At 41.7% G+C, this 26,986-nt stretch overlaps 1 protein-coding gene across 2 annotated transcripts; it reads left to right on the top strand.

Moving 5' to 3' along the window:
• EMP3 (epithelial membrane protein 3 (MAM blood group)) lies at positions 1-25,435 on the top strand. Of its 2 annotated transcripts, XM_070726531.1 has the most exons (6): positions 29-193; positions 9,155-9,240; positions 18,116-18,218; positions 19,983-20,123; positions 22,673-22,853; positions 24,938-25,435. In XM_070726531.1, exons 2-5 carry the CDS (start codon positions 9,163-9,165, stop codon positions 22,840-22,842), a joined length of 492 nt encoding a protein of 163 aa, XP_070582632.1. In that variant the 5' UTR covers positions 29-193; positions 9,155-9,162; the 3' UTR covers positions 22,843-22,853; positions 24,938-25,435. The 2 variants fall into 2 exon arrangements, with proteins under 2 accessions (XP_070582631.1, XP_070582632.1); XM_070726530.1 differs by having other exon boundaries at positions 1-193; positions 22,673-25,435.
• Positions 25,436-26,986: the final 1,551 nt, after the last annotated feature.

The following is a 26,986-nucleotide window of genomic DNA, read 5'->3' on the forward strand; positions in this document are numbered from 1 at the left end:
GAAGCCAAGGGCAGGGCGAGGAGAATGTGGTACGAGCAGGATGCACTAAATTTGTATTAAAAAAAAAAAAGAAAGGAAGAAGAAGCGGGGGGCAGTCCCGAAGTTTTAAAAAAAACAAAACTTCCTTAGAAGTACTGAGCGCCAACGGACAAGCGACCAGCTGCATCCCTGCCCAGCCCTGCGCTTCTATCAGGTAACGAAAAAAAAACCCACGCGGGCGGACGAGAAGGAGAGAAAGTGAGAATCGGTGTGTGGAGGGGGGCGGCGTGGAGTTTTGGGGGGGGGGGTTAGGAGGGATCTCATCCGTGTAGACTTGGGAAGGACTCTTGAGAGGCGGGAAGGCGACGAAAGACAGCAAGAGATTTCTTTACTCGCTGGAAAAGGATCGGGAGGAGGGAGAGAAACGGCGCCGTCTTATCAGACCGCCGATCTACTCTCCTCTCTTCCCCACCCTGCCATCTAATCCCTAAACCGCCCGTCCTTTCTCCAGAGATCGCTTTGATCGCCCGCCCAACATCCATGATCGTTCGCGCCTTCCTTTCCAGGCGCGAATCGTTGAAGGTTTTTTTTAAAATTGGCACCGTATTTTGGCTAGCAGCAGTCTTGAAGAGAAGGAGCCCTAAGGCATGTTGCGCTTCGGTGCCTCTATCAAACTTTTCATTTAAAACTATTTTTTTTGGGGGGGGGAGAGGTAGTGGAATAGCCGCCAATGGAGGCTCCACCTCCCGATTCCCCAAATTTTAGCCAATCGCGATTCTTAAATAGATTTTTAAAAATGCTTAATTCTTGGGAGGCAAGGGGGATGTTGGAGAACTAGCAGGGGGCTGGAGTGCGAGAAACTTTGGCATGAAATAAACTTTTTAAGGCTTTCGGTTCTGCCCTTATTCCGCAACGACTTTATTGGGAGAAAAATCTGGGTATGAGGAGTTGTAAAGAAAGGGGTGTGGACGTGTAGGATCCTTCTCTGGGTGTTGTCCCATTAAGATTTTGTGGCATTCTTTGCGCCTGACCATGCCATTTGTCGGGCTGGCTGCTAAGGACGTTGCCACTCGGCAACATCTGGAAAACTACAGATTTCTCCACTTCTGGATTATGTTCTTCCAAAATGGGTTTATTACACCACAACCAAATGCAAAACCCAACTCACTTATTGTTAAGGCCATTGGATTGCTTTCGGTTTTGCTCTGCCCTGTTAAATAACTTTTTAAATGTAGCAGAAATAGCGAGCAGAAAAGCTCTTGAAAATGGCCTTGCAGTGAAACTGCTAGATTTCATGCAGATTACCTTATAACATTTAAGATTTAAATATAGGCAGTCCTCCAGTTATGACCAAATTGAGACCAGAATTTTAGTTACTAGGCAAAATGGTTGTTAATTGAATCATATCCAATTTTACTGGTTTTTTTTTTACCATGGTTGTTAAGTGAATCACTGCAGTTAGATGATTATTGGCATTGGTTACCCTCACTGACCTTCCTTGTAGGAAGCCAGTTTGGAAGGCCCCAAATATTAATCATGTGACTCTGGGTTGCTACAAACTTTGTAAATACATGCTGGTTGCCAAGTACCTAAATTTTACTTGATCATGGGGATACTTTGACGGTCATAAATTCAAAGAACAGTTATAAATCACTTTTTTTGATTGCCATTATAACTTCTAAGGGTCACTAAATGAATGGTTGTAAGTTGAGGACTGCCTGTAGAATTTTAACTTAAATCCGGAGCCCAATGCAAACAAACTCAGAAGAACGTTTCACAGGCTCTATATTTCGCTAAATAAACATGTACGGAATATTGTGTGCTGTAAACCACATAGGTCACTCTATGCAAACTTTCCTTCAATTACAGGATAATCCTCGACTTACAACAGTTCGCTTAGTGACCGTGCAAATTTACAACAGCACTGAAAAAAATGACTCAGGAGCATTTTGTGCACTCACGACCATTGCAACATCCCTGTGGTCATATGATTTATATTTGGATGCTTGGCAATGACTCATATGTATGACGGCTGCAGTCATTTGGGGTCATGTGATCCCCTTTAGTGACCTGACAAACCAAGTCAATGGGAAAGCCAGATTCACTTAACAAATGTGATAAGAAAGGTCATTAAATGGGGCAAAACTCAACACATTTCTCACTTAGCAACATACATTTTGGACTCAATTGGGGTTGTAAGTCAAGGACTGCTTTTACATCTCTTCCAATACAACAGTGCTTCCTTTTAATCTTATGCTGCATTATTCAAGGTTTCCCCTATTTCTTTTCTTTTTTTGCAGAGCAGGGAGAGCTGCTAAGTTTACAGAACTTATTTTTGTGCATGTTACCTTATAATTATACAGTTTTAGCCATCTTTGCAGAGTAACCAAACTTTCCAAGAAGGGATGCCTTTTGATTCAGCAGTAGGTTAACTCAAGGATCGACAAACCCAGGCGCCTGGTCGCCAGTGGCGCCTAGAAAATGTTGTCTGGCGCCTAGAAAATGTTGCCTGCTGTACTGTATGTATACAGCAGTGTTTTTCACGAGGTGGCTCCTGCAAGTGGGAGCTCCAGGGCTGAGGCTTCAGCCCTGGAGCTCCCACTTGCAGAAGCCGCCCCCCGGCTATTGCCCGCCGCCGCCGCTACCCGCGCACCCCAAAATACCCCCCCTGCGTGCCCTTTTCCATGGGCGCGCAGTCCCCATTCCCCTGCCTGCCTGGGGGGGGGGCGGGGGCGGGGAGGCGCCGGCAGTAGAAGGCGCAGCCCCCGCCCGCCCGATCCGCTCCCTCTCCTCCTCTTCCGCTGAAAGAAACGCGCGGAAGCTGCCTTTTGACTCCGATGCTTTGCTGCTCGTGGGGGGGGGGGGTTGGCGGTGCCCCCGCCCGCCCGATCCGCTGCCTCTCCTCTTCCGCGGAAAGGCAAAGGGCGCGCCCCGCCGCTTAGGCTTTTGCTGCTTCTGGAGGGGTGGGCGCCGATCCCCCCCCCTTCCAGGAGCAGCAAAAGCCTAAGCGACGGGGCGCGCTTTTTGCCTTTTGACTCCGATGCTTTGCTGCTCGGGGGGGGGGGGGGGGTTTGGCGGTGCCCCCGCCCGCCCTATCCGCTGCCTCTCCTCTTCCGCGGAAAGGCAAATGGCGCGCCCCGCGTCTTAGGCTTTTGCTGCTTCTGGAGGGGTGGGCGCCGATCCCCCCCCCCTTCCAGGAGCAGCAAAAGCCTAAGCGACGGGGCGCGCTTTTTGCCTTTTGACTCCGATGCTTTGCTGCTCGTGGGGGGGGGGGGGGGGTTTGGCGGTGCCGATGCCAAATGCTTTCCCTCCGTGGTGGGGGGTGCAGGGCAGGCGCAGTCAGCCCCAGGAAACAAAGATGGAATGAGAGAAAGGAAAGAGAGAGAAAGGGAGGGAGAGAAAGAAAAAGTGAGAGATAGAAAGGATAGAGAGAAAGGGAATGAGAGAAAGGAAAGAGAGAGAAAGAGAGGGGGAGAAGGAAAGAGTGAGAGATAGAAAGGATAGAGAGAAAGAGGGAATGGAAAGAGAGAGAAAGGGAGGGAGAGAAGGAAAGAGTGAGAGATAGAAAGGATAGAGAGAAAGAGGGAATGAGAGAAAGGAAAGAGAGAGAGAGAGAGAAAATAAGAGAGAGAGAGCAACAGAGAGAGAAAGAACAAGAGAGAGAAAGCATGAGAGAGAGAAAGAACAAGAGAGAGAGAGAAAATAAGAGAACAAGAGAGAGAAAAAGATAGCAAGAGAGAGAGAAAGCAAGACAGATAGGGAGAGGAAAGGAGAGTGAGAGAAATGAGAACAAAAAGGGGAGAAAAAAGGAGAAATGAGAAAATGATTGAGGCAGAGAATGAGAGGAGAGTGAAACAAAAGAGAGAGAGAGGTGATTCTTGAAGCATATGGTAAAAAGCACCCAAATAATAAGAAAACCCCCCCAGCCCACACCTGTTTTTGAAAAGGATAAAAGAGAAAAAAACCCCAGCCCTCAACTGGTTTTGGAAATGGTTGGAGTGTGTATACATACACACACATAAGGGGGGGAGAGAGACAGGGATGGAAAAAGAGGAGAAGTGAGAGGGAGAAGGAATGAGGGAAAAAGGGAGGAAGAGAGAGAAATGAGAAACACGAGAGAGAAAAGGGGGAAAGACAGAAGTACCCAGAAATGAGACAGTGGTATAAATTTCAGGAGGGATGATTGATGATTGACTGTATTTATAAGGGGATGTTACATGGGATTGTATATATGAGGGGGTTATTTATGTATGTATGTATGTATGTATGTATGTATGTATTTATTTATTATTTATTTATTTATTAGATTTGTGTCATTTTGGTTGGTGGTGTGCCCCAGGATTTTGTAAATGTAAAAAATGTGCCGCGGCTCAAAAAAGGTTGAAAATCACTGGTATACAGTATATTTTTCCCGCCTTGTGTTTACGCCCAGAAATGGTACATCTTGGCTTCCGTAGCTCCGCCCATCAACCTCGGAGCGAGCTGCTTTCCCAGCGTCCCCTGCGCTTGCGTGCGTCTCTCCCTCCCCCCCTTGCCTCCATTCCGCCTCCTACTCGAACCCCTTCACTCCCCCCCACCGCACACAGACGCTCCGATCTTGGCCGCTCACCCGCCTTCGGAGAGAAGCGGAAGCCCCTCCCCTCCCGGCGTGAGGTTTTGTTCATTCCTCCTCCGGCCGCGTGCGCGGTGACTTCCGACCAGTAACCCCTCCTCCCCCCTCCCCCCCTCACCCGCGTCCCCGGCCCGGTCTCCCTTTCCTTCTTCTCTGTTTCGGTTTCTGACTAACGGTCTCCCCTCGGATCCCGACGGGAGTACAGCAGAGCCGGCTCGGCGGAGCCAGGCCTGCGCCGGGGGGGAGGGGGTGAAAGCGATGTCAGGTGGAGACTCGGCAAAAAACCAAGTTTGCTTAAAAAAAATTCTGGCTCCTAAATTTTTTGGCTGGCTCCTAGATTCTGAACAACTTTGTCGACCCCTGGGTTAACTCTTTGACAGCTATCCTACTCTAGCCATCCTCTGATCCCTTCCTGGATTGGAGAAGGTTGTTTACTGCCTTGGTCAGGAAACTCCAATTCTTGGTGGAGAATTACACAAGGAAGGGAACGCCTTTTTTCTTCTGAAAAATGTCACTTGGCAGTGATGTCCACGTGTAACAGAAAGCAGAATAGAAATTTAACAATCAAGCCTTAGTCTATGGGGAATTTCTGTTTAGATTACAAGTGAAGGAAATGCCCCTTCAAGCACACTGTTGCAACAGAAGTCAAGAAGCAGGTCAGGTTGAAAAGCCGTGACCTAGTGGATAATGAGACTTGCTAAACTGCAGCCCTACTCTAAGTTGACATACCTGTGCTTATCCTCTCATTTACACTCACATTGTCCAATTAACACCCCAGATATATAGGGACTACAGCTCCCAAAATTCTCAGCCATAGGAGACATAGCTCTCTTAGCCCACCAGATTGGGTCTCTTATTTTATTCTAAAAAAGGAACATTTAACCTGAAGTCCATGGGGTTGAAGGTCTTTGCGTAGATTTCAGGGTGGTAGAGGGGTTTGTGGATTTTGATGGGATAACATTTACAACTGATTTCACTATTTTATTTTATACATTTAAAAAAAATATGCTTCTGAGAAGGGACCTGTAGCTTTCACCTGGCTCTAGCAAGGGCCCAAGACACAAAAGGTTAGGAGCGCTTCAAAACATGAAATGAAATATTTTTTTCAAAGCTCAGGAATTTGAAGGCCATTAATAAGATTTGACCCCAAGATGTTTCCTTGCTAGAGGAGAAAGACAATGGTGCTATTGTTGTCTCTCACTGCTTAGATGAGATTTTGTAAGATTTAGCCCCTTCCATTTTATTTAAGTAACAATAATATATATATATATGCCTCCCATCTCAAAATCATATGATTAAACCTCATAGAATGGGTCATCTGTGCTAGAATTTGTGGGGTGAGTAAGATAGGACCTCCCACATATTGCCAAGGCAAAAATTCCAATGCAAGTTAAGTTTGGGGTTAAGCTACAATTTTCAACAGCCCCAGCCAGCCCCATCACTATGGCAGTGATGGTGAACCTTTTTTTCCTCGGGTGCCAAAAGAGTGTGCGTGCATGCTATTGCACAGGCACGAGTGCCCACACCCATAATTCAATGTCTGGGGAGGGTGAAAATAGCTTCCCACACCCTCTGGAGGCCCTCTGGTGGGCCCAGTGGGCTCGTGTTCCACCCTCCCCAGGCTTCAAAAACTTCCCTGGAGCTGGAGGAAGGTAAAAATGCCTTCTCCCACCCTCCTGGAGGCTCTCTAGAAGCTAGAAACGCCCTCCCAGAGTCTCTGTGTGTGAGCCAAAAATCAGCTGGCTGGCACACGTTGGAACTGAGCTGGGGGAACAGCTCGCATGCCAGCAGTTACGGCTCTGTGTGCCACATGTGGTACCAGTCCATAGGTTCGCCATCACTGTTCTATGATATGAGTTACAATAGATTAAAGACTTGGATTCTTCAAAACAATTGAATAATGGATTAACCAAATTTCTTTCATTCATAAATTGAAGGTGAATTACAGCTAGTCCTCGATTTACAAACTATTTGCTGAGTGAACAGCATTGAAAAATGACTGTTTTTCACACTTATAACCATTGCAGCATCCCCATAGTTACATGATCAAAATATGGATGTTTGGCAACTGCTACATATTTACAACAGTTGCAGCATCCCAGGGTTATGGGATCACCTTTTGTGACCTTCTGACAAGCAAATTCAAGGGAGAAGCAACCATGTTACTAATGACAACTGCAGTGATTCACTTAATACAGGGGTCCCCAAACTTTTTACACAGGGGGCCAGTTCATTGCCCCTCAAACTGTTGTAGGGCCAGACTATTAAAAAGAACTATGAACAAATCCCTATGCACACTGCACATAACTTATTTTAAAGTAAAAGACAAAATGGGAACATACTATTTAGAGGGGAGGAAGAAATCTGAAATTCATATATGTTTATGTTTTGTTTTTAATTTTCTTTTGTTAACATCTGATTATCTATACAAGGTTTTCTTGGCTTATAGAAAAATGTATAAAGAAAGAAGGAAGCACTTTGGCATAATGATTCATAAGTTAGAAATATAATTGGCGTTGTACTTTTTGAAGGAACATTAAGGAGAGAATTTAATTAAAAGAAAAGTATGTACCTGTGCTCCTGTCACTCACCCATAGGCCGGATAAATGGCCTCAGCGGGCCGCATGTGGCCCACGGGCCATAGTTTGGGGACCGCTGACTTAATAACTATGGCAAAGTCATAAAATGGGACAAAACTTGCAACAACTGTCTCAGTTAGCAATAGAAATTTTGGGTTTAATTGTGGTCTTAAATCGAGGATTACCTATATGCCGCCCCGAGTCTGCGGAGAGGGGCGGCATACAAATCTAATTAATTAATTAATTAATTATTATTATTAATAATAATAATAATAATTTTAAAAAATCTGTTTTAAATGCCAGATTAATGAATACATTATTTTTAATGTACATCTTAAATTGCAAAGTAGGAATGCAACCCATGGATTACAGCCAGAATATGGTCACACAAGTCATCACTCTAGAGCAGTGTTTCCCAACCTTGGCAACTTGAAGATATTTGGACTTCAACTCCCAGAATTCCCCAGCCAGCATTCTGGGAGTTGAAGTCCAAATATCTTCAAGTTGCCAAGGTTGGGAAACACTGCTCTAGAGAATCAGATTTTCCGATAATACATATCTGGTGATAAATCTGAGAGTGTGGAAGAACAACACAAATCTGAGCCATGTTCCTCATTGGTGAAGCTACATAGCAAGGGTAATTTTGGCACTAAAACAAACTGAAAATAGTGGCTAGCAACATGACTCAGATAAGAAAAGTGGAAGTGTTTATTGCTTAATTCTAAATTCAGCCCCAGATTTCTTTGCTCTGATCTGCACTGCCTATTACAATGTTTCTCCCCTTTAGCAACTTCAAGAGTTGTGGGTTCTCCTTGCTGGAGGCTTTCAATAAAAGATGGTCCGAGATGATACAAGTTTTCTTGCCATGGGCAGGAGGTTGGAGTAGAAGGTCTTCATGGTCTCTTATGATTGGCAACTTTGTGGATTTCAACTCCCAACTTCTCTGTGGTGGCCCCGACCCTCTGGAACCAGCTCCCCCAGATATCAGAGTTACCCCCACCCTCCTTGCCTTTCGCAAGCTCCTTAAAACCCACCTCTGTCGTCAGGCATGGGGGAATTGAAATTTTCCCTCCCCTCTAGGCTTATAGAATTTATACATGGTATGCTTGTATGTATGATTGGTTCTTTAAATTGGGGTTTTTTAGATTATTTTTAATATTAGATTTGTTCACATTGTCTTTTTATTGTTGTTAGCTGCCCCGAGTCTTCGGAGAGGGACGGCATGCAAATCTAATAAATACAAATACAAACTTGAAGTCCACAAGTCTTAAAGTTGCCAAGTTTGAAGACCTCTGTTCTAAGACATGCAGACTTCAGCTCTCAGAATTCTGAGTGCAGAAGTCCACCTGTCTTAAAGTTGCCATGATTGAGAATCACACGGTTCCCTCTTTGCCATTTGGAAGAAAACAAACCGTTTGTGAGCGTGTATGCGCACGCGTGTACAATATTGATGGGTCTGAAAAAGGGCGGCAGCATAGCTAGGCAATTACTACCCCCTTTTACCTCCCTCTTCTTGCCCACAGCTCACATAATTCTAAAACATCTGGATCATATTAAGTCAGGCTTCCAGCCACAGGAATTTAAACTAGCGGCAGGAGCCCAGATTCTGTTTTCTCTGATGTGGAGCAGGAGGAAGGAGGAAATACAGTACTACGTTGCATTTAAGGACGGGCTTCAAAATCTGAGCATCTCGAGGCCATTTGGAATAAACTGGCTAAGGTCTGAGTAACGGGATAGAATTTTCATTTCTCTTTTCCTTTGGAATTCAGATTTGTGAATCCTTGGAAGGGAACATGGGGACAGCTGGGGATCAGGGAGAAAGCTTTTGGGATGCAGAATCTGGAGACAGCAGAATTTATCAGTTTGAGAAGACACAGTGGGATTACTATTGGTTGGGGAGACAGTGGCTCCTACTTGCTTTAACCAGCCACGAGGAAGGATACTACGTGTAAACTTAATCTTTGTTTTTCTTCTCTCCATTCAGTTTCCACAATGAGTTTTCTTCTGTTTGCGGTCACAGCCCTCCATGTCCTTATCCTCATCTTACTCTTCGTAGCCACCTTGGACAAGGTAAGTAAGAACTGAAATATCCCAGGGTTTAATCTGCAGGCTCGGTGTTTTCTCTGAGAGCTGCTTAGCTAATCCTGTATTCCCTATCTTTCTGTGCCCAGTTCTGTTCTGCTACAATTCTCAGAATGGTCCAGCCATCTGGATTTCGCAAGGGGTGCTGCATGATTTAGTAAGCTCAATTGTACAGACAATTTCCTCAGACTCGTTGATGAGATACCAGGTTTTAATCAAGGATAGTAAATAACTTTGCTCGGTATTTCATTTGGGGGAAAAATCCATAGCTATCAGACATGAAGATTCGGGACCACATGTTAAGTTGTAGTTAAACTGATTTATTGCTTATCCCTATAAACAAGAATCTAGTCAACTAATAGCACTAAATTGGTGTTAGATAAGAGTCAACAGAATTCAAGGGGGCTGGAGTTGGATTGCTTGTATGAATGTAAAGATTCCAGACTGATGGCTTCCTTGACTCCACCTCCCCCAGGTTCTGCCTCTTCTCTTACATCAACAAACTATTCTAACCTCCTTCTATATTTTAGCATATGCTCATCATCTGTTTATCCAGGTGCTAAAATGTTTACTGCTAGGATGTAGGTTTTACACATCTACTTGATCCGCAGCTTACATTAGAGAACTATCTTTCAGCTGTGGCGTGGGGGGCGTTTGCCCAGGTTTGCCTGGTGCACCAGTTGGGACCCTACCTGGACCGGGAGTCACTGCTCACAGTCACTCATGCCCTCATCACCTCGAGGTTCGACTACTGTAACGCTCTCGACATGGGGCTACCTTTGAAGAGTGTTCGGAAACTTCAGATCGTACAAAATGCAGCTGCAAGAGCAATCATGGGCTTTCCAAAATATGCCCATGTTACTCCAACACTCCGCAGTCTGCATTGGTTGCCGATCAGTTTCCGGTCACAATTGTGTTGGTTATGACCTATAAAGCCCTTCATGGCATCGGACCAGAATATCTCCGGGACTGCCTTCTGCTGCACGAATCCCAGCGACCGGTTAGGTCCCAGAGAGTTGGCTTTCTCCGGGTCCCGTTGACGAAACAATGTCATCTGGCGGGACCCAGGGGAAGAGCCTTCTCTGTGGCAGCCCCAACTCTGGAACCAGCTCCCCCTGGAGATTAGGATTTCCCCCCCCTCCTTGCCTTTCGCAAACTCCTTAAAACCCATCTCTGCTGTCAGGCATGGGGAAATTGATTCCCCTGGTCTGTTTCCGTTTTACGTATGGTTTGGTTGAGATGTGTGATTGTTTTTTATATTAAGGGTTTTAAATTGTTTTTAAATATTGGATTTGTACTGTTTTGTTGATGTGAGCCTCTCCGAGTCTCCGGAGAGGGGCGGCATACAAATCTAATAAATAAATAAAAAAATCTAGTAATGTGGGTTAAAATTTAAAAAAATGCTGAACCCCTTATTTTTACCCATCATCAGTATCTGCTGCTGAAAAAATAATGATCAAAATGAAAGACACATTGAGGCAGTTGGCTTGAGCTCTCACTTTTTGCAATATGAGCTTGATCACAGTAAAACCACCTGTTATGTAGATAGCAAGGCTGGTGTCAAGAGAAGATGGAGAACTTTAGTTTGTGGTTCAGAAAAATAGGGCTAAGGATGAAAGGAAGGCTATACAATCTGGTCGTTTTCTTCGAGATTGGTTAGCCAAAGACTGAACCAATATTAAAGGCAATTAAAGGACATCCAGCTGTGCCCCAGATAATCTTGGCTTCTACACATTTACTCATCTCTCCATTAAGAATAAGATTTATTCACAAATGTGTGGGGGAGATTCACATGAACTGATCTGAAGAGAATCCCTTGAAAATGCCAGCTCTGGATTTTTTTTATTCAAGATAATTACGCTTCAGATGTCAAGAGTAGAGCCTAAGAGAAGACCATAGGCACTTCAAAGACTCCCCAATGGCATTACATTTCTGTCTGAAATTCTTCTTGCTCCTTGCAGTTCTAATTGGTCTTTGTTTCCCCCCAAAAGCAGAATATATTTACACATCTGTAAACATACTTATGCAAACTCTTTATGTTTTGGGAGAACCCTCTTAAAAGGTAAAACAAAAATGCATTTGGGAAACAAGTACCAACTAACAGCTCTATGACACAACTTTAAAAAGTTTATGGGCTCAAATTTTTTAACCTTTTTTTTTTTAAGTACTGCATATTCTTTTTCTCTCTCCTTTAAATTTAAAACAGATTTCTTTAAATAAAAGAAAGATTGTATTGCTTTATACTGATCCCAAACAATATGTCTCTATTCCCATAGTTTGCTAGTCTGACAAATAGTTTTGGGAAGATTATTGATATTAATGCCCTCTGATTTAAGATGGTGTGTGTGAGTGTGTTTTGAATGGTGAATTGTCAGTGGCAGCATTTTGAACCTCTGCTGGGGAAAGAGACAGATAATTCTCTTCAATGAACAAATTTGTGTCTCTTTCCTTGCTTCAGGACTCTTTGACAAATCCTTCAGGATTAGTAGTTTGTTGATTAAAAAAATTACAGAAGCATGTCTATTAACACAGGAAAAGGCTGGGTTAAAACCATGAATCCTGTTTCCACTTTGAACAATTTGCACATATGGTTTGTTTAACTCTTTAATAATTTCATCTTGTATAAGGAATCTGTACTTTTCCAACAAAACAAAATAAACCAAAATTACCCTACAGCTGAAATCCTCAGAGAGCGTTTTCCAACATTGGCAACTTGGGTGAATGTTAATTCCCAGAATTCTCCAGCTATCAACGTTGGCTGGGGAGTTCTGTGAGTTGAAGTCCACACGTCTTAAAATCTCAAGATTGAGAAACCCTGCCTTAAAATATTTATCTTTGAGACATTTGATGGATACATTACATTGTGTCCCCTGTTGTATCACTTGGAGTGAAAGTAATTTGTAAGAAATTTGCTGTACAGAGTTCCCTCGATTTCCGCGGGGGATGCGTTCCGAGACCGCCCGCAAAAGTCGAATTTCCGCGAAGTAGAGATGCGGAAGTAAATACAGTACACCATTTTTGGCTATGGCAGTATCACAAGCCATCCCTTAACACTTTAAACCCCTAAATTACCATTTCCCATTCCCTTAACAACCATTTACTCACCATTATTACTGGTACTCACCATTGAATAAGACACTTAGTGATCCTGATATTTATAAACATAATTATTTATTAACAATAATTATTTTTTTGGTTATTTATTTGCAAAAATTATTAGTTTGGCGATGACATATGACGTCATCGGGTGGGAAAAACCGTGGTATAGGAAAAAAACAGCGAAGTATTTTTTAATTAATATTTTTTTAAAAACCGTGGTATAGGCTATTCGCGAAGTTCGAACCCGCGAAAATCGAGGGAACACTGTATCCCCCCTTTTGTTTTATTCCTCCCCCTGAAAAGTTTCCCTTTCGCAGCTCTCCAAACTTTATTCTCTAATAGTCGATTAGGGTTTCCACCAGTTACATCTTCAGGAGGAATGAATGAATAAAATAAAATATAAAATAATAAAATAATAAATAAATAAATAAAATAAATAAATAAATAAAATAAAATAAAATAAAATAAAATAAAATAAAATAAAATAAAATAAAATAAAATAAATAAAATAATAATTTATTAGATTTGTATGCTGCCCCTCTCCGAGGACTCAGCAGTCATTGATTTATAACCACAAATGAAACCAATGCAATAGCATATTAGACTTCTATACCGCATCATAGTGCATTTACAGCCCTCTCTAAGCAGTTTACAGACGCAGTACAGTATATTTTCCCCAACAATCTGGGTGGTCCTCATTTGACCTACCTCGGAAGGATGGAAGGCTGAGTCAACCTTGAGCCGGTGGTCAGATTTGAACTGCTGAGCTACAGCTAGCAGTTAGCTGAAGTAGCCTGCAGTGCTGCACTCTAACCACTGCACCAGACAGTTAAGTTGGATTTGTTGCATTTTATGGCCTTTCTTGCCACAGTTATTAAGTGAATCAATAGAATGGAATGGAATTTTATTAACCAGGTGTGATTGGACACACAAGGAATTTGTCATGCAGTTGTTAAGTTAATACCGTTGTTAAGTGAATCTGGCTTCCCCATTGAACTTTCTTGTCAGAAAGTCACAAGCAAAGTGGATCAAGTGGCCTTGGGACACTTCAACCATCATAAATATGAACCAGTTATAAAACATCTGAACTTTGATCAATGGGTCAAAAGTGTGAAAACAGATCGCAAGTTACTTTTTTTTGGTACTTTTGTCACTTTGAATGATCACTAAATGAATGTTAATGTGAGTCCCATTGGGATTGGACAGCATAGAAGTTGAATTAGTAATTTATTAATAATTAGTAAATTACTAAAAATTAGTAATTAGTAAAAATAATCTTTCCCCCATAGTTGGAGGAAAGATCAGAAGCAACATGAGAAAATATTATTTTACTGAAAGATGCTTGGAACAAACTTCCAGTAAATGTGGTTGGTAAATCCACAGTAACTGAATTTAAACATGCCTGGGATAAACATCTATCCATCCTAAGATAAAATACAGGAAATAGTATCAGGGCAGACTAGATGGACCACGAGGTCTTTTTCTGCCATCAATCTTCTATGTTTCTATGAATGGATGGATGGATGGATGAATGAATGAATCAATGAATCAATGAATGAATGAATGAATGAATGACAAGTAAGTAAGTTAGTTAGTTAGTTAGTTAGTTAGTAGAAGACTATCTGTAATTGTTTTTCAAGTTTCCCTCCCGGCTACAGGGGAAAAAAAAAAGAAAAGTTACCTTTTGGATTTCTGCCTTATGTCATATCAAAAGGATGCTCTCACTATTCTCACCTTCCTCTGCTTATACTGTACAAGGGATTGTGAATGGGCATAAATCAGTTTTTTCAATGCTGTTGTAACTTATAACAGTCACTAGAGGAATGGTTATAAGTCGAGATTTACCTGTACAGGTAGTCCTCGACTTGCAACAGTTCATTTAATGACAGTTCAAAGTTACAACGGCACTAAAAAAAAAGTGGCCTTTTTCACATTTACATCTGTTGTAGCATCCCCATGGTCATGTGACTTGCGTTCGGATGATTGACAGCTGACTCATATTTATGATGGTGACAGTGTCCCTTCTGACAAGCAAAGTCAATGGGGAAACCAGGTTCACTTAACCACTGTGGTACCAATTTAAGAACTGCAGTAATTCACGTAACAAATGGGTAAGAAATAAATGAAAACATTTCTCACTGACCAACATAAATTTTGGACTCCATTGTGGTTGTAAGTTGAGGACTTCCTTTATATGACATCTTTAAAAAAAAATCAAAAGTCCTTCTGTCCACGAAGAGAAGAAAATGAAGAGAGAAATTGTGTGGGGCAGAATGTCCCTGTATCAGGAGAGAAGAACTGAGAAGAGAGACATTAGGAGAAGTTATTGGGAGAAAGGTTTAAGAATGTGTGGCAGCATCACCACCAGACTGCACATAAAGCCAATTATTGAAGAAAAGCTTGAAGAGAAAACGTTGTGGAAAAATATTTTGGAAAGCCAGAATGTTTTCACATGCTTCTTGTTCTATGGAATAAATTTTCCTTCTTTCATTCCACTGGATGAGAAAACAAAACTTACAATTGCAGGTATAGATAGTCCCAGTTAGGACCGTAAGGGAGCTTGAGCATGGTTGTAAGTCGTGGCAGTCATAAAATGGGTTTTGGTCACGTAACTGAATTAGCTTACAATCTTTTTTGCAGCAGTCATTAAGCAAATCACCATCGTCATTAAGTGAACCAATGATTTCCTATAAAACCAGAAGTGCTGGTTTTGATTGAAACTGTTGGGCAAGTCGTGTGATCACAGGGCAAGGCAAACATTTGTGAATTCAGCCATGTTGCTGAGTGTCCGAAGTTTGGACATATAGCTATGGGAGTGGGGTGGGGCGACTGTCAGAACTTTGAATCCGTCATACGTAGCCTCAAAGTAGGTCTGTTTGAACTTTGATTGGTCACTAAGAGATCAGTCATAGGTTTGATGACTGCCTGTATAATAATATGGTTCAATTTCAAGAATCCAGCCATCCATTCATTCTCATTCATTCGTTCATTCATAGAAACATAGAAGATTGACGGCAGAAAAAGACCTCATGGTCCATCTACTCTGCCCTTCTACTATTTCCTGTATTTTATCTTAGGATGGGTTTAGGTTTATCCCAGGCATGTTTAAATTCAGTTACTGTGGATTTACCAACCATGTCTGCTGGAAGTTTGTTCCAAGCATCTACTACTCTTTCAGTAAAATAACATTTTATTATTATATAATATATATAATATGAATAATATTGATGAAATATATAATATATAATATATAATTATATATATAATTTTATATATATATATATGTGTGTGTGTGTGTGTGTGTGTGTAAATATATAATGAATACTATTTATTGATTGATTGATTGGATTTGTATGCCGCCCCTCTCCGTAGACTCGGGGCATCTAACAACAGTGGTAAAAACAACATGTGACAATCCAATACTAAAACAGTTAAAAACCCTTATTTTAAGAACCAATCATACATACAAGCATACCATACATAAATTGTAGAAGCCTAGGGGAAAAGAATATCTCAGTTCCCCCATGCCTGACGACAGAGGTGGGTTTTAAGGAGCTTACGAAAGGCAAGGAGGGTGGGGGCTATTCTAATCTCTGGGGGGAGTTGGATCCACAGGGCTGGGGCCGCCACAGGGAAGGCTTTTCCCCTGGGTCCCGCCAAATGACATTGTTTAGTCGACGGGACCCGGAGAAGGCCAACTGTGTGGGACCTAACTGGTCGCTGGGATTCGTGCAGCAAAAGGCGATCCCGGAGATAATCTGGTCCGGTGCCATGAAGGGCTTTATAGGTCATAACCAACACTTTGAATTGTGACCGGAAACTGATCGGTAACCAATGCAGACTGCGGAGTGTTGGTGTAACATGGGCATATTTAGGGAAGCCCATGATTGCTCTCGCAGCTGCATTCTGCACGATCTGAAGTTTCTGAACACTTTTCAAAGGTAGCCCCATGTAGAGAGCATTACAGTAGCCGAGTCTCGAGGTGATGAGGGCATGAGTGACTGTGAGCAGTGACTCCCGATCCAGATAGGGCCGCAACTGGTGCACCAGGCGAACCTGGGCAAACGCCCCCCTCGCCACAGCTGAAAGATGTTTCTCTAATGTGAGCTGTGGATCGAGGAGGACGCCCAAGTTGCGGACCTTCTCTGAGGGGGTTAGTAATTCCCCTCCCCCGGGTAATGGATGGACAAATGGAATTGTCCTTGGGAGGCAAAACCCACAGCCACTCCGTCTTATCAGGGTTGAGTTTGAGTCTGTTGACATTCATTCTGCCTATCTATCTATAGAAGCAACCTGGAGTTAAGGAGAAGTTTTCTAACAACAATTTCTAAAAACAATTAACCAGTGGAACTGTTGTGGCTGATCCATCTCTGGCTAAGCTGGTCACGGATTTCCAGGACCAGGAGACGGATGCGAATTGGTACCCTAGTACAGTGTTCTTCTCAGCTGAATCTGAGAGTGAGAGTGATGTGGAGTCAGAGACTGAGGATCAGTAAGGAACTGTAGCATTCCCAGTTAGGGTATTGATTGAGTCAGAGGAGGAAGATGAATTAGAGAATGAGCCCATGTTAGATGCCAGAGTAAGGAGGACTATGTCTAGACAAGAGTATTTGAGAAAAAAAGGTCTTGGCGTTAATAGCTGTAGGGAACACTTGGCCACATCTTGTCCCTATATAAGCGACAGGCTTGGGGGAAGTGCGCAAGGTGAAAAACATTTGTAAAAATCATAGCCATGTGAGAGTTCTGGAGTTCAAGAAACATTTTGCTTGCAGATTGTTCTAACTCCTGTAAGCTCATCGTCATGTAATCTTGTCAGAAAAGCCCATGGGGAACTGTAAGTCTGTTTGATGGACAGAATCACTTCAAAGGAATTCCCCTAATTGAGCTTTGGCTTACAGCCCACGACTTGTGCTTATCTCAGAGACAATGAAGCCGAGAACATGCCAGTATGGACTAAAAATTAACCTGTTTTATTCTGGACGTTTTAATAGTTTTATACTGGATCCTCTGACTGTGTGTGTGTGTGGTTTAAATTCTGTTCGTTGACAGGAACAATTTGCCTTTAGAAGTTGTAGGTGATCCATCACTGGAGGACTTTAAGAAGAGACTAAATAGCCACTTGTGTGAAATGCTTTTTTAAAAAAAACCATTTATTTAAAACAAAACAAAACAAAACATAAAAACTCACAAACAGAAAGAAAAAAAATACACATATCCCAGTTTCCGCCAGAAGCACGTACGGAAATGTATAGGTTTTTACATCAAAATTAGAACTTTTTAGTCTATATTCGCTGTCAATAGTATACATTTTAAAGAATAAAAAGTTTTCGTAATAGACAGAATTTCAAATAGAAAGAATAGAAGAAAAGAAATCAAGAAAATCTAGTTTTCTGTTTTAAGAAAAAAAGAAAATATTAATTTTTAATCCTTGCATTCTATTTTAATTATCGACCGTTTCTTTGTTTGAACCAGTTATAAAATTTATCCCAAACTCTATAATAGTCCGTTTCTTCTTTCTCCTCTAATCTTTTAGTTAACATATCCATTTCGGCACATTCTAAAAAAAAAATGTCTGAAATGCTATGGGGTCTCCTGCCAGTTTTTTGGCATTGCAAAATCAAGATTTTATTTGAATTTCCCAATCAGTTATGGGTGGGAGGCAGTTTCTTAACATTCACTCACCCATTGGGAAAGGTGATTTCTTTGGCCTCCTCTTTTTTGTCCTAATCCCTTGTCTTTGATGATTTGTTTTGTTTTGTTCTAGTCATGGTGGGTTCTGCCTGACAGAGAAACAGTGAACATCTGGAATGAATGTCTAATGGATCACCAGCACCAGAACTGGAGTTGTAACCCGGTGTCTGACAGTAGTGAGTATATACTTGGGTGTTTTGTGGAAATGGCCCAGGGCCATCTGTGGCCACTTCTCTTCAAGTGGCAGGGAAATCAAGAGATTCAGGCAGTTCAAATGAATATGAAGACATTGCAAGCTTAAGATTTCTACAAAAATTGAGCTAGTAATAGTCAAGGGAAATAAGCAGGAATTAAGAAGATATTCAAGGTGGGCTGGACTTAGATCTCTTCTGGGCATGCAACAATCTGCAGGAAGGGGTTAAACTTGACAAAGAAGGTGGAGAAAAGGTTGCAGAATTTTCACTATTCTGTTTCAAACATAGAAACATAGAAGACTGACGGCAGAAAAAGACCTCATGGTCCATCTAGTCTGCCCTTATACTATTTCCTGTGTTTTATCTTAGGATGGATCTGTGTTTATCCCAGGCATGTTTAAATTCAGTTACTGTGGATTTACCAACCACGTCTGCTGGAAGTTTGTTCCAAGGATCTACTACTCTTTCAGTGAAATAATATTTTCTCACGTTGCTTTTGATCTTTCCCCCAACTAACTTCAGATTGTGTCCCCTTGTTCTTGTGTTCATTTTCCTATTAAAAACACTTCCCTCCTGAACCTTATTTAACCCTTTAACACATTTAAATGTTTCGATCATGTCCCCCCTTTTCCTTCTGTCCTCCAGACTATACAGATTGAGTTCATTAAGTCTTTCCTGATACGTTTTATGCTTAAGACCTTCCACCATTCTTGTAGCCCGTCTTTGGACCCGTTCAATTTTGTCAATATCTTTTTGTAGGTGAGGTCTCCAGAACTGAACACAGTATTCCAAATGTGGTCTCACCAGCGCTCTGTATAAGGGGATCACAATCTCCCTCTTCCTGCTTGTTATACCTCTAGCTATGCAGCCAAGCATCCTACTTGCTTTTCCTACTGCCCAACCACACTGCTCACCCATTTTGAGGCTGTCAGAAATCACTACCCTTAAATCCTTCTCTTCTGAAGTTTTTTGCTAACACAGAACTGCCAATATAATAGTCAGATTGAGGATTCCTTTTCCCCAAGTGCATTATTTTACATTTGGAAACATTAAACTGCAGTTTCCATTGCTTTGACCATTTATCTAGTAAAGCTAAATCATTTACCATATATTCAAGATAAGGATGCATTGATGAAGCCTTTCCCAAACCAGGTGCTCCTCAAATGTTCAGCTCCCAGAGTTTCCCGGTATACAGGGGGTCCCCGACTTACGACGTCAATCCGTTCCTACCGTGGATCGTAAGCCGGGATCTTCCTCCATTTCACTCTAACGCTGTCTCGCCTGATTCTCCCCAAGCCTGTAGCATGGCCAGCCACACTAAAGCTCAATTTGAGCTTTGAAAATGCAAATTTGAAGGGCCTTGCTGCCCCCGGGTCGCCACATCATGACGTCACCGTGGCGACTAAAAAAAATTGCCTGCTTGCTAAAGCGCTTCATTCGCGCCTTCTTCCAACCTCCGCGGTTCAGAAAACACCAGAGCCAGCGAATCCCAGCAATTCCGGAGCCCGCTGCCAAAATTTGGGGCAGTGAGAGCAAACCAAGCGAGCGCAGCGTGGCAGGAGGAGGGGGCTGGTTTCATGTCATAACCATGAAACATCGTAAGTCGGAGAGGGTGTAACCCGGGGACCCCCTGTATATGATTAATATGCTTTAGCCATTTGGGTGGTTGGAACATTTACTGGAGAAGGCGGATTGATAAGGTCTGCTCTTAATGGATTTTTTCTCTTTGATGGTTTCTCCCCGCAGAATGGCTCCATGGAGTCCAGGCATTCATGGTTTTAAGTCTTCTCTTCTCCAGTTTAGCCTTCATTATGTTCATGTGGCAGCTCTACACGATGAAGAGGGGAAGCCTTTTTTACGCCACAGGAATTTTCCAGATATTGACTGGTAAGCAGCAAAGGGCTGCAAATTTTTTTACTACCATACTGTGGGCCTGGCTTATTTTGTGGGTGTGGCTTGCTGGCCATGTGACCAGGTGAGAGTGGCTTGATAATCCTATGACGGGGTGGTGGTGTATTTTAAAGGTTATGTGACTGTCTTAAAGGTGGCCAACTTAATGCCACTCACGTCAAGAGTTTAGGCTAGGGTGCCTGGCCTCTCCTTGCCTCAGAGAGATACAATTTCCCTATCTATTTACTGTTACTGAACATCCAAAATATATTATTAAATATTACTTAATTCTATGTTTATATGCCACATGTGTACATACATATTTATTTATTTATTATTTATTATTTAGATTTGTATGCCGCCCCTCTCCGCAGGGGCGCACAAAAATAGGCACACAAAAATATATATTATCTGCTATATATATATATGTATGTACACATACAGAGAGAGAGAGAGAGAGAGAGAGAGAGCTCTTCTAAAATTATACACATTCAGCCTCCTTTACTGTGATAGGAAAAACATACTCAGAGCCCAGAAGGGAAAAAAAGGAAAAAAAATGAAATTTTTTCTACTGTTTTTTTGTACTGACCAAACTTTTTCTACCGGTTTTGCGTACCTGATCATGCCCATAGGAGCACATCATTGCTGGCTAGGGTCCAAGGTACTCACCATTTAGAAGCTGTAAAATCACAGTACAAGAGAAAGGTGGTATCATCTACAAGGGAATGGGACTGAGTTGTAGGGGAGCAGTTGTTTCCATGCTCAACATGTAAATGGAAGGGGGCATTGCATAGGTCAGTGTTTCTCACCCTTAGCCAATTGAAGGTGGGGAGACTTCAACTCCCACAATTCCCCAGCATGTTAAGGTCTAACGTAATTGGAATGTTTTTCAAAGTGGTCACTGGAACCCTGGATGAATCTAGTTGTATTTCATTTGCCCAAATTATCTTTTTACTATAAGGACCTTGCAAGCCCAAGTTGGCTCTTCCTATAGCTTTTAGATGGGTGTCTTTAACATGGGTAGACTTCAACTTCCAGAATTCCCAAACCAGAATTGCTTCCAGGGGAATTCTGGGAGTTGAAGTCTATCTGTTTTAAAGTTGCCATGGTTAAGAAATAAGATTATTTCTTAACCTTGTTTCTAAGAAACAAGGTTAAGAATAGCTGATCCCAGCTATTCCAACCAGAATGACCAATTAAACGTTGTAGTTCAAGAACATCCCAAATATAAAACTCTTCCTCCCTCCCACCCACCAACCCTCATTCTGCCCATTAGTTCTAGTGCTCTGAATTCTTTGATCCTGGGATGCCTATTGCAGATCTGAAAGCTGGTAAGGTTTTGCGCCAGGTTCGCCTGGTGCACCAGTTGCGGCCCTATTTGGACAGGGGGTCATTGCTCACAGTCGCTCATGCCCTCACCACCTTGAGGTTCGATTACTGCAACGCTCTCTACATGGGGCTACCTTTGAAAAGTGTTCGGAAACTTCAGATCGTGCAGAACGCAGCCGCGAGAGCCATCGTGGGGCTTCCAAGATTTGCCTATATTTCTTCAACACTCCGTGGCTTGCATTGGCTGCCAATCGGTTTCCGGTCACAATTCAAAGTGTTGGTCATGACCTTTAAAGCCCTACATGGCATTGGACCAGAGTACCTCCGGAACCGCCTGCTACCGCACGAATCCCAGCGACCGATAAGGTCCCACAGAGTTGGCCTTCTCCGGGTCCCGTCGACTAAACAATGTCGTTTGGCGGGCCCCGGGGAAAGAGCCTTCTCTGTGGTGGCCCCGGCCCTCTGGAACCAACTCCCCCCGGAGATTAGAACTGCCCCCACCCTTCCTGTCTTTTGTAAACTACTCAAGACTCACTTATACCGCCAGGCATGGGGGAGTTGAGACACCTTTTCCCCAGGCTTTTTAATACTTTGTTTTATGTTTGGTCTGAATGTGCTGTTTGGTTTTTTAAATAATGATAGGGTTTTATATGTTTTTAATATTAGATTTGTTCCACTACTATATTGCTTTTATTACTGTTGTGAGCTGCCCCGAGTCTTCGGAGAGGGGCGGCATACAAATCTAATTAATAATAATAATAATAATAATAATAATAATAATAATAATAATAATAATAAATGTCTATATCAGGGGTCGACAACCTTAAACACCAGGAACCACAAAAACCTTTTCACATCTAAAATGAAGATAACACTGCATATGCCATTTTTTTTAACCTTCATGCTATGTATACAAAAAACTATAGTGTATTGCATTCTTGAAACCAATGACCTGCTACAGAGAAGCCACATTTTTATTTTAGCATGCAACAAGTAGATTTTGAACTGTGAAAAAAAAAAGATGGGTCAATAGCCTCAATAAATCACGTGCTGGCAGTTGTGATGCATATTTTGAGTGACAGGGAGCCTCAGCAGAGGGATGAAAGAGACACAGTTGCAGATGAGAAGGATGTAATTTTGGGTTGCTTGCTGAAGAAAGAGAAGCAAGATGGAGCTGTAACTTGATCCTAATTCACCTTTTTTTGGTTTCTTCCCAGCTGCCTCGGTGTTTACAGCTGCCTTGATTTACACTATCCACGTGCATACGTTCCAGGAGAAACGACAGCAAGGTGGCTCTTATGGTCACTGTTTCGTGCTAGCCTGGCTTGCTTTCCCGTTGGCCCTTGTCAGTGGGATCGTCTACATCCACCTTCGGAAAAAAGAGTAACTTACAATAGGGTAACTCCTCCATTTAACTTGGAAGGAGACTTCTGCTCCTTTCAATTTAGCTATGCATTCTTTCTTCGCAGTTTTTGAAAGCACTCATGGCACAGAATTCTAGGCAATGGGTAACTTGATCCGTGGGGGGGTTTGCATTATAAGTACATGGTTTTCTTTTACATCCAGGTAGTCCTCGATTTATGACCACAATTGAGCCCCAAATCTACGTTGCTAAGCAAGACCATTTTTAAGTGCATGGTGCTCCGTTTTGCAACTGCTATTAAGCAAATCACTGCAGCTGTTAAATGAAACATGTGATTCTTAAGGGAATCGGCTTTCCCCATTGGCTTAGTTTTTCAGAAGCTAGCTGCAAAGCATCCAAATTTTGATCACATGACCATGGGGATGCTGCAGTGGTCATTAAGTGTGAAAACTATTTTTCAGTGCTGTTGCAACTTCAAACCTCAATAAAAGAAGCGTTGTAAGTCAAGGACTACCTATATTTTTATATACCTCCCATGAATATTTTGCTGGCAAAATGATATCACATCATGCCATTCTATGGGCCTATTCTCCTAATATCTGGAGAAATGTTTGCTCCTTGTTTTTGTAATTATTATATGTAGATTATAGCCACTTTTTACTTTTGCAAATGAGGGAACAATATATTCCTCCTGTCGTGTCTTTTTTTTTTAAATCTCTTTTTGATAACCTCAACTATGGCAGACAATTCCCTCACCTTTTTTTAAAATATAGAAACCAATTTTTATTTGAAATATGTATTTTAATGGGAAAAACATGGAGATGCATTGGTAGTATAGAAATAAAATATATTTCTTTTGTACGTTTTTATAAATGGAAGGCAAATTGAAACATAATGTAAAAGGATTCTCGTGGGGTTTTTTAAAAAAACATTTTAAAATGGAGTTTAAATAATCTGTTTCATAACATGTTGGTTTTATTGCAGATTTTTCTATCTTTTCACATTTGCCTCTTGGGACCTAAAATACAACGTGGATAAAATACTTTTTAAATTGCAATTGGAAAAAAAATCATTGAACTTTTTCAAGTTTCAAGAGCAGGCCACCGGAATCTGTGCTTGTTGCTTGTTCTGAATTTTTTAAAATAATCTTTTTAAAAGTGTCCTCTTATTATTGTATGAGTATGAGGATAAAATAGATAGAATAGAGTAGAATTCTTTATTGGCCAAGTGTGATTAGACACACAAGGAATTTGTCTTTGGTACATATGCTCTCAGTGTACATAAAAGAAAAGATACATTTGTGGATTTGTGGGGGAGGTGAAAAAAATCAGGATGGGGGCCATAACTATGCAACTGATCATGCTTTTTATATGCAACACATATATGAAATATTGGAGCTTCAGTTATGCACTTAGTATTGTACAGCCATTTTTAATTATTTTTTTTAACCTCTATTCCCACATATTAGCTTCATCCTATCTTTAGAATGCTTCCCTTTCAGAATATTCTACAAAAGTAGAAAAGTAGATTGGGAAAATAATTATTTTAAAATAGTTTTGTGGGATAGAAAGTTTAGTTGGTGGGATATTGATTGTTCTGTATGTAAAATTGTTGTTACTATTTCTTAACCTTGAGATTTCTTTATAGTGTAGGTAGTCCTCATTTGGCAAGCAAAACTGGGACTGGCAAGTCGGTCATTAAGCAAAACAGTCACTAAATGAAAACACAACTGCTTGTGATCTTTCTTCAGCTTCCCCATTACTTTACAGACTTGTAAAGGTTATAAATATTTGACTTGACTGCAGTTACTTTTTATCACCATCACAACTATGAATGGTCACTAAACAAGGACCAGCTGTAACTTTCAGTAACTTTGTTCAGTGAGTTACAAGCAATTGTAACTCCCTGCTCAGTGGATTATTGGCAGCACTATTTGTTCCCACTCATATTCAAATGTTTCAGGTCTGTGTGTGTTTTCCCCCCTAGCTTTTCCCAATTGCTCCTCTATATTTGCAACCTCCAGGCTGAAAATTGTAAGGACTATAGGCTGCATATCCAAAAATATGCAGTTTAAGGAATGTTCACAAAATTATTCCTGTGTACCATCTTTCTTCAACAGGTTTGCTTCTCCTTCAAGTTGATTGCTAGCCCAAAAGTGATGTTTTACAAATGTCCTCTTTGTTAAGATATTCATGAACTGGGAGAGAAAATGGTAACAAGGTTAGCCAATGAATAGGAATAGCAACTGAGTCAGCCAATGGAAGCTAAAACACATCTGAGTCTGTGCAGAGAATCGAAACTGGAAACCTAAGCTTAAGGCTGGGCATGACACACTTTGAACTCTCCACTCTGTGCTTGTCTGCTCTGCTGAAATGAAACTAACTCTCCTGCTTGTGTTTACTTGTAACTACATTGAAGAAGAACTCTGTTAATGGTATTGTAAATTCATCTGTTACTATGTTTATAAAGAAGTGAATGAATCCAGCTGAATCAGTTATCTGTGTGCGTTTCTGGTTTTGATTTTTGCAACGATCTTTAACACCCCCTTTGTCTTCTTCCAATGGCTTTTATATTTTATATGTATTTTACAAATTAAAAAAGCAATGAATAAACTTGACAGAGCTGTTATTTGCCTTCTTTGGGGTGGCAAATACTTTATACAGTATTCCAATTCTCTTAGCTTTCACAAGGGAAACTTGTATTTAGAGAGTGAAAGATTATGATTTGGGTAGCTCTTCTTTAGCTGACCCAATGCGACCATCAACTCTGTCGCTAAGTGATGAGGTCACAGAGCATAAAAACATGCAGCCACAGTGGGCTTACGATGTCACTTGTATTTGGTTGTTCAGTAAATCACAATGGCTGTAAGGTGTCACATGACCATGATTTCCATGTCCTCCATTACTCTGCTTGTCAGAAGCTTGTTGTGAAGCACATGAATAGCGCTCATTCGACGCTGGGATACTGCAGCATAAACCAGAGGTCCCCAAACTTGGCAACTTTAAGACTTGTGGATTTCAACTTCAACAGCATAACTGTCTGGAGAATTCTGGGAGTTGAAGTCCACAAGTCTTAAAGTTGCCAAGCTTGAAGACCTCTGGCATAAACCATGTGCACTGGTTGTGAAGTGCCATGTGATTGAGATGCCGAGATGGTCGCACACAGAATTTGTGTCAACTTTCTCTAAAAATCCCCAAAACCTTCTAGTTTTGACACTGCATGAGTCAATTGGTAAGCGAGGACTATCTGTAGCAGATTGCAACTTAAAACATAATCCACACAGCTATGTCAAGATCAGCCACAACCCGCACTGCAGCTGTTCATTCACTGCCTTATAAAGTCTAACTGGGAAAACTGCAGGTAATCCTCAACATGCAACCACAATTGAGCCCAAACTTTTGTTGTTAAGTGAAACATTGAGTTTTGCCCCATTTTATAACCTTTCTTGCCACAGGTGTTAAAATCACTGCAGTTTGTAAGTTAGTAACCTGGTTGTTAAGTGATTCTGTTCCCTGCCTGGCCCCCCAGATTTCACTGGTTCAGGGACTGCCTCTTTGCTTCGGCCTGCTGAACAAGTGTCTCCTCGAAATGGAGAAGGCCATGCTGCATCTTTAGCCTCCAAGCTGAATGACCAAGCTCAAGATTACTAACAATTACAGTGATTCATTTATTGACTTATGGCAAGAAAGGTCATACAACGGGGCAAAATTCACTTAACTGTCTCAATTATCAACAGAAATTTTGGGTTCCATTGTGGTCCAAAGTCAAGGACTCCTGTAATTGTGGCATTTGAACATTTAAGCTGCTTACAAGCTTCCCCAGAACCCTATTATTTTCGTAGATAAGAACCGAGAGGTCGTGACTGGTTGGCCGTAGGATCCCTTATTCACTTTGCACATGTGGGGTATAAAATTGGGACGAGTTGCCTTTGGACTGCCTGTGCGGTATAACTACTGGACTGTCATAAAATAACCTACTCCCATCCATATTAGGCAAAAGTGCAGCTTAGTCTACAGAGGGTGCTAATTTGCCATCTGGCAAAGCACGGATCTGTGCCTGGGAATGAATAAATATTTAATCTTGTTGAGGTCTGAAGAATCTATCTGCTGCCAAGCACAAATAGGAGTTGCCTTTTTGTAAGAACACAAGCAATCTCAGGAATAATAAG

The sequence above is a fragment of the Erythrolamprus reginae genome, chromosome Z, assembly GCF_031021105.1.
Source record: "Erythrolamprus reginae isolate rEryReg1 chromosome Z, rEryReg1.hap1, whole genome shotgun sequence".
Lineage (NCBI taxonomy): Eukaryota > Metazoa > Chordata > Lepidosauria > Squamata > Dipsadidae > Erythrolamprus > Erythrolamprus reginae.

What these genes read in the sequence shown, in the direction of transcription:
- EMP3 (XM_070726530.1), top strand. Translation starts at nt 9,163, where the DNA reads ATGAGTTTTCTTCTGTTTGCGGTCACAGCCCTCCATGTCCTTATCCTC. An exon ending in TAACCCGGTGTCTGACAGTA is followed by an intron (nt 18,219 to 19,982) that starts GTGAGTATATAC and finishes TTCTCCCCGCAG; the next exon opens with AATGGCTCCATGGAGTCCAG. An exon ending in AATTTTCCAGATATTGACTG is followed by an intron (nt 20,124 to 22,672) that starts GTAAGCAGCAAA and finishes GTTTCTTCCCAG; the next exon opens with CTGCCTCGGTGTTTACAGCT.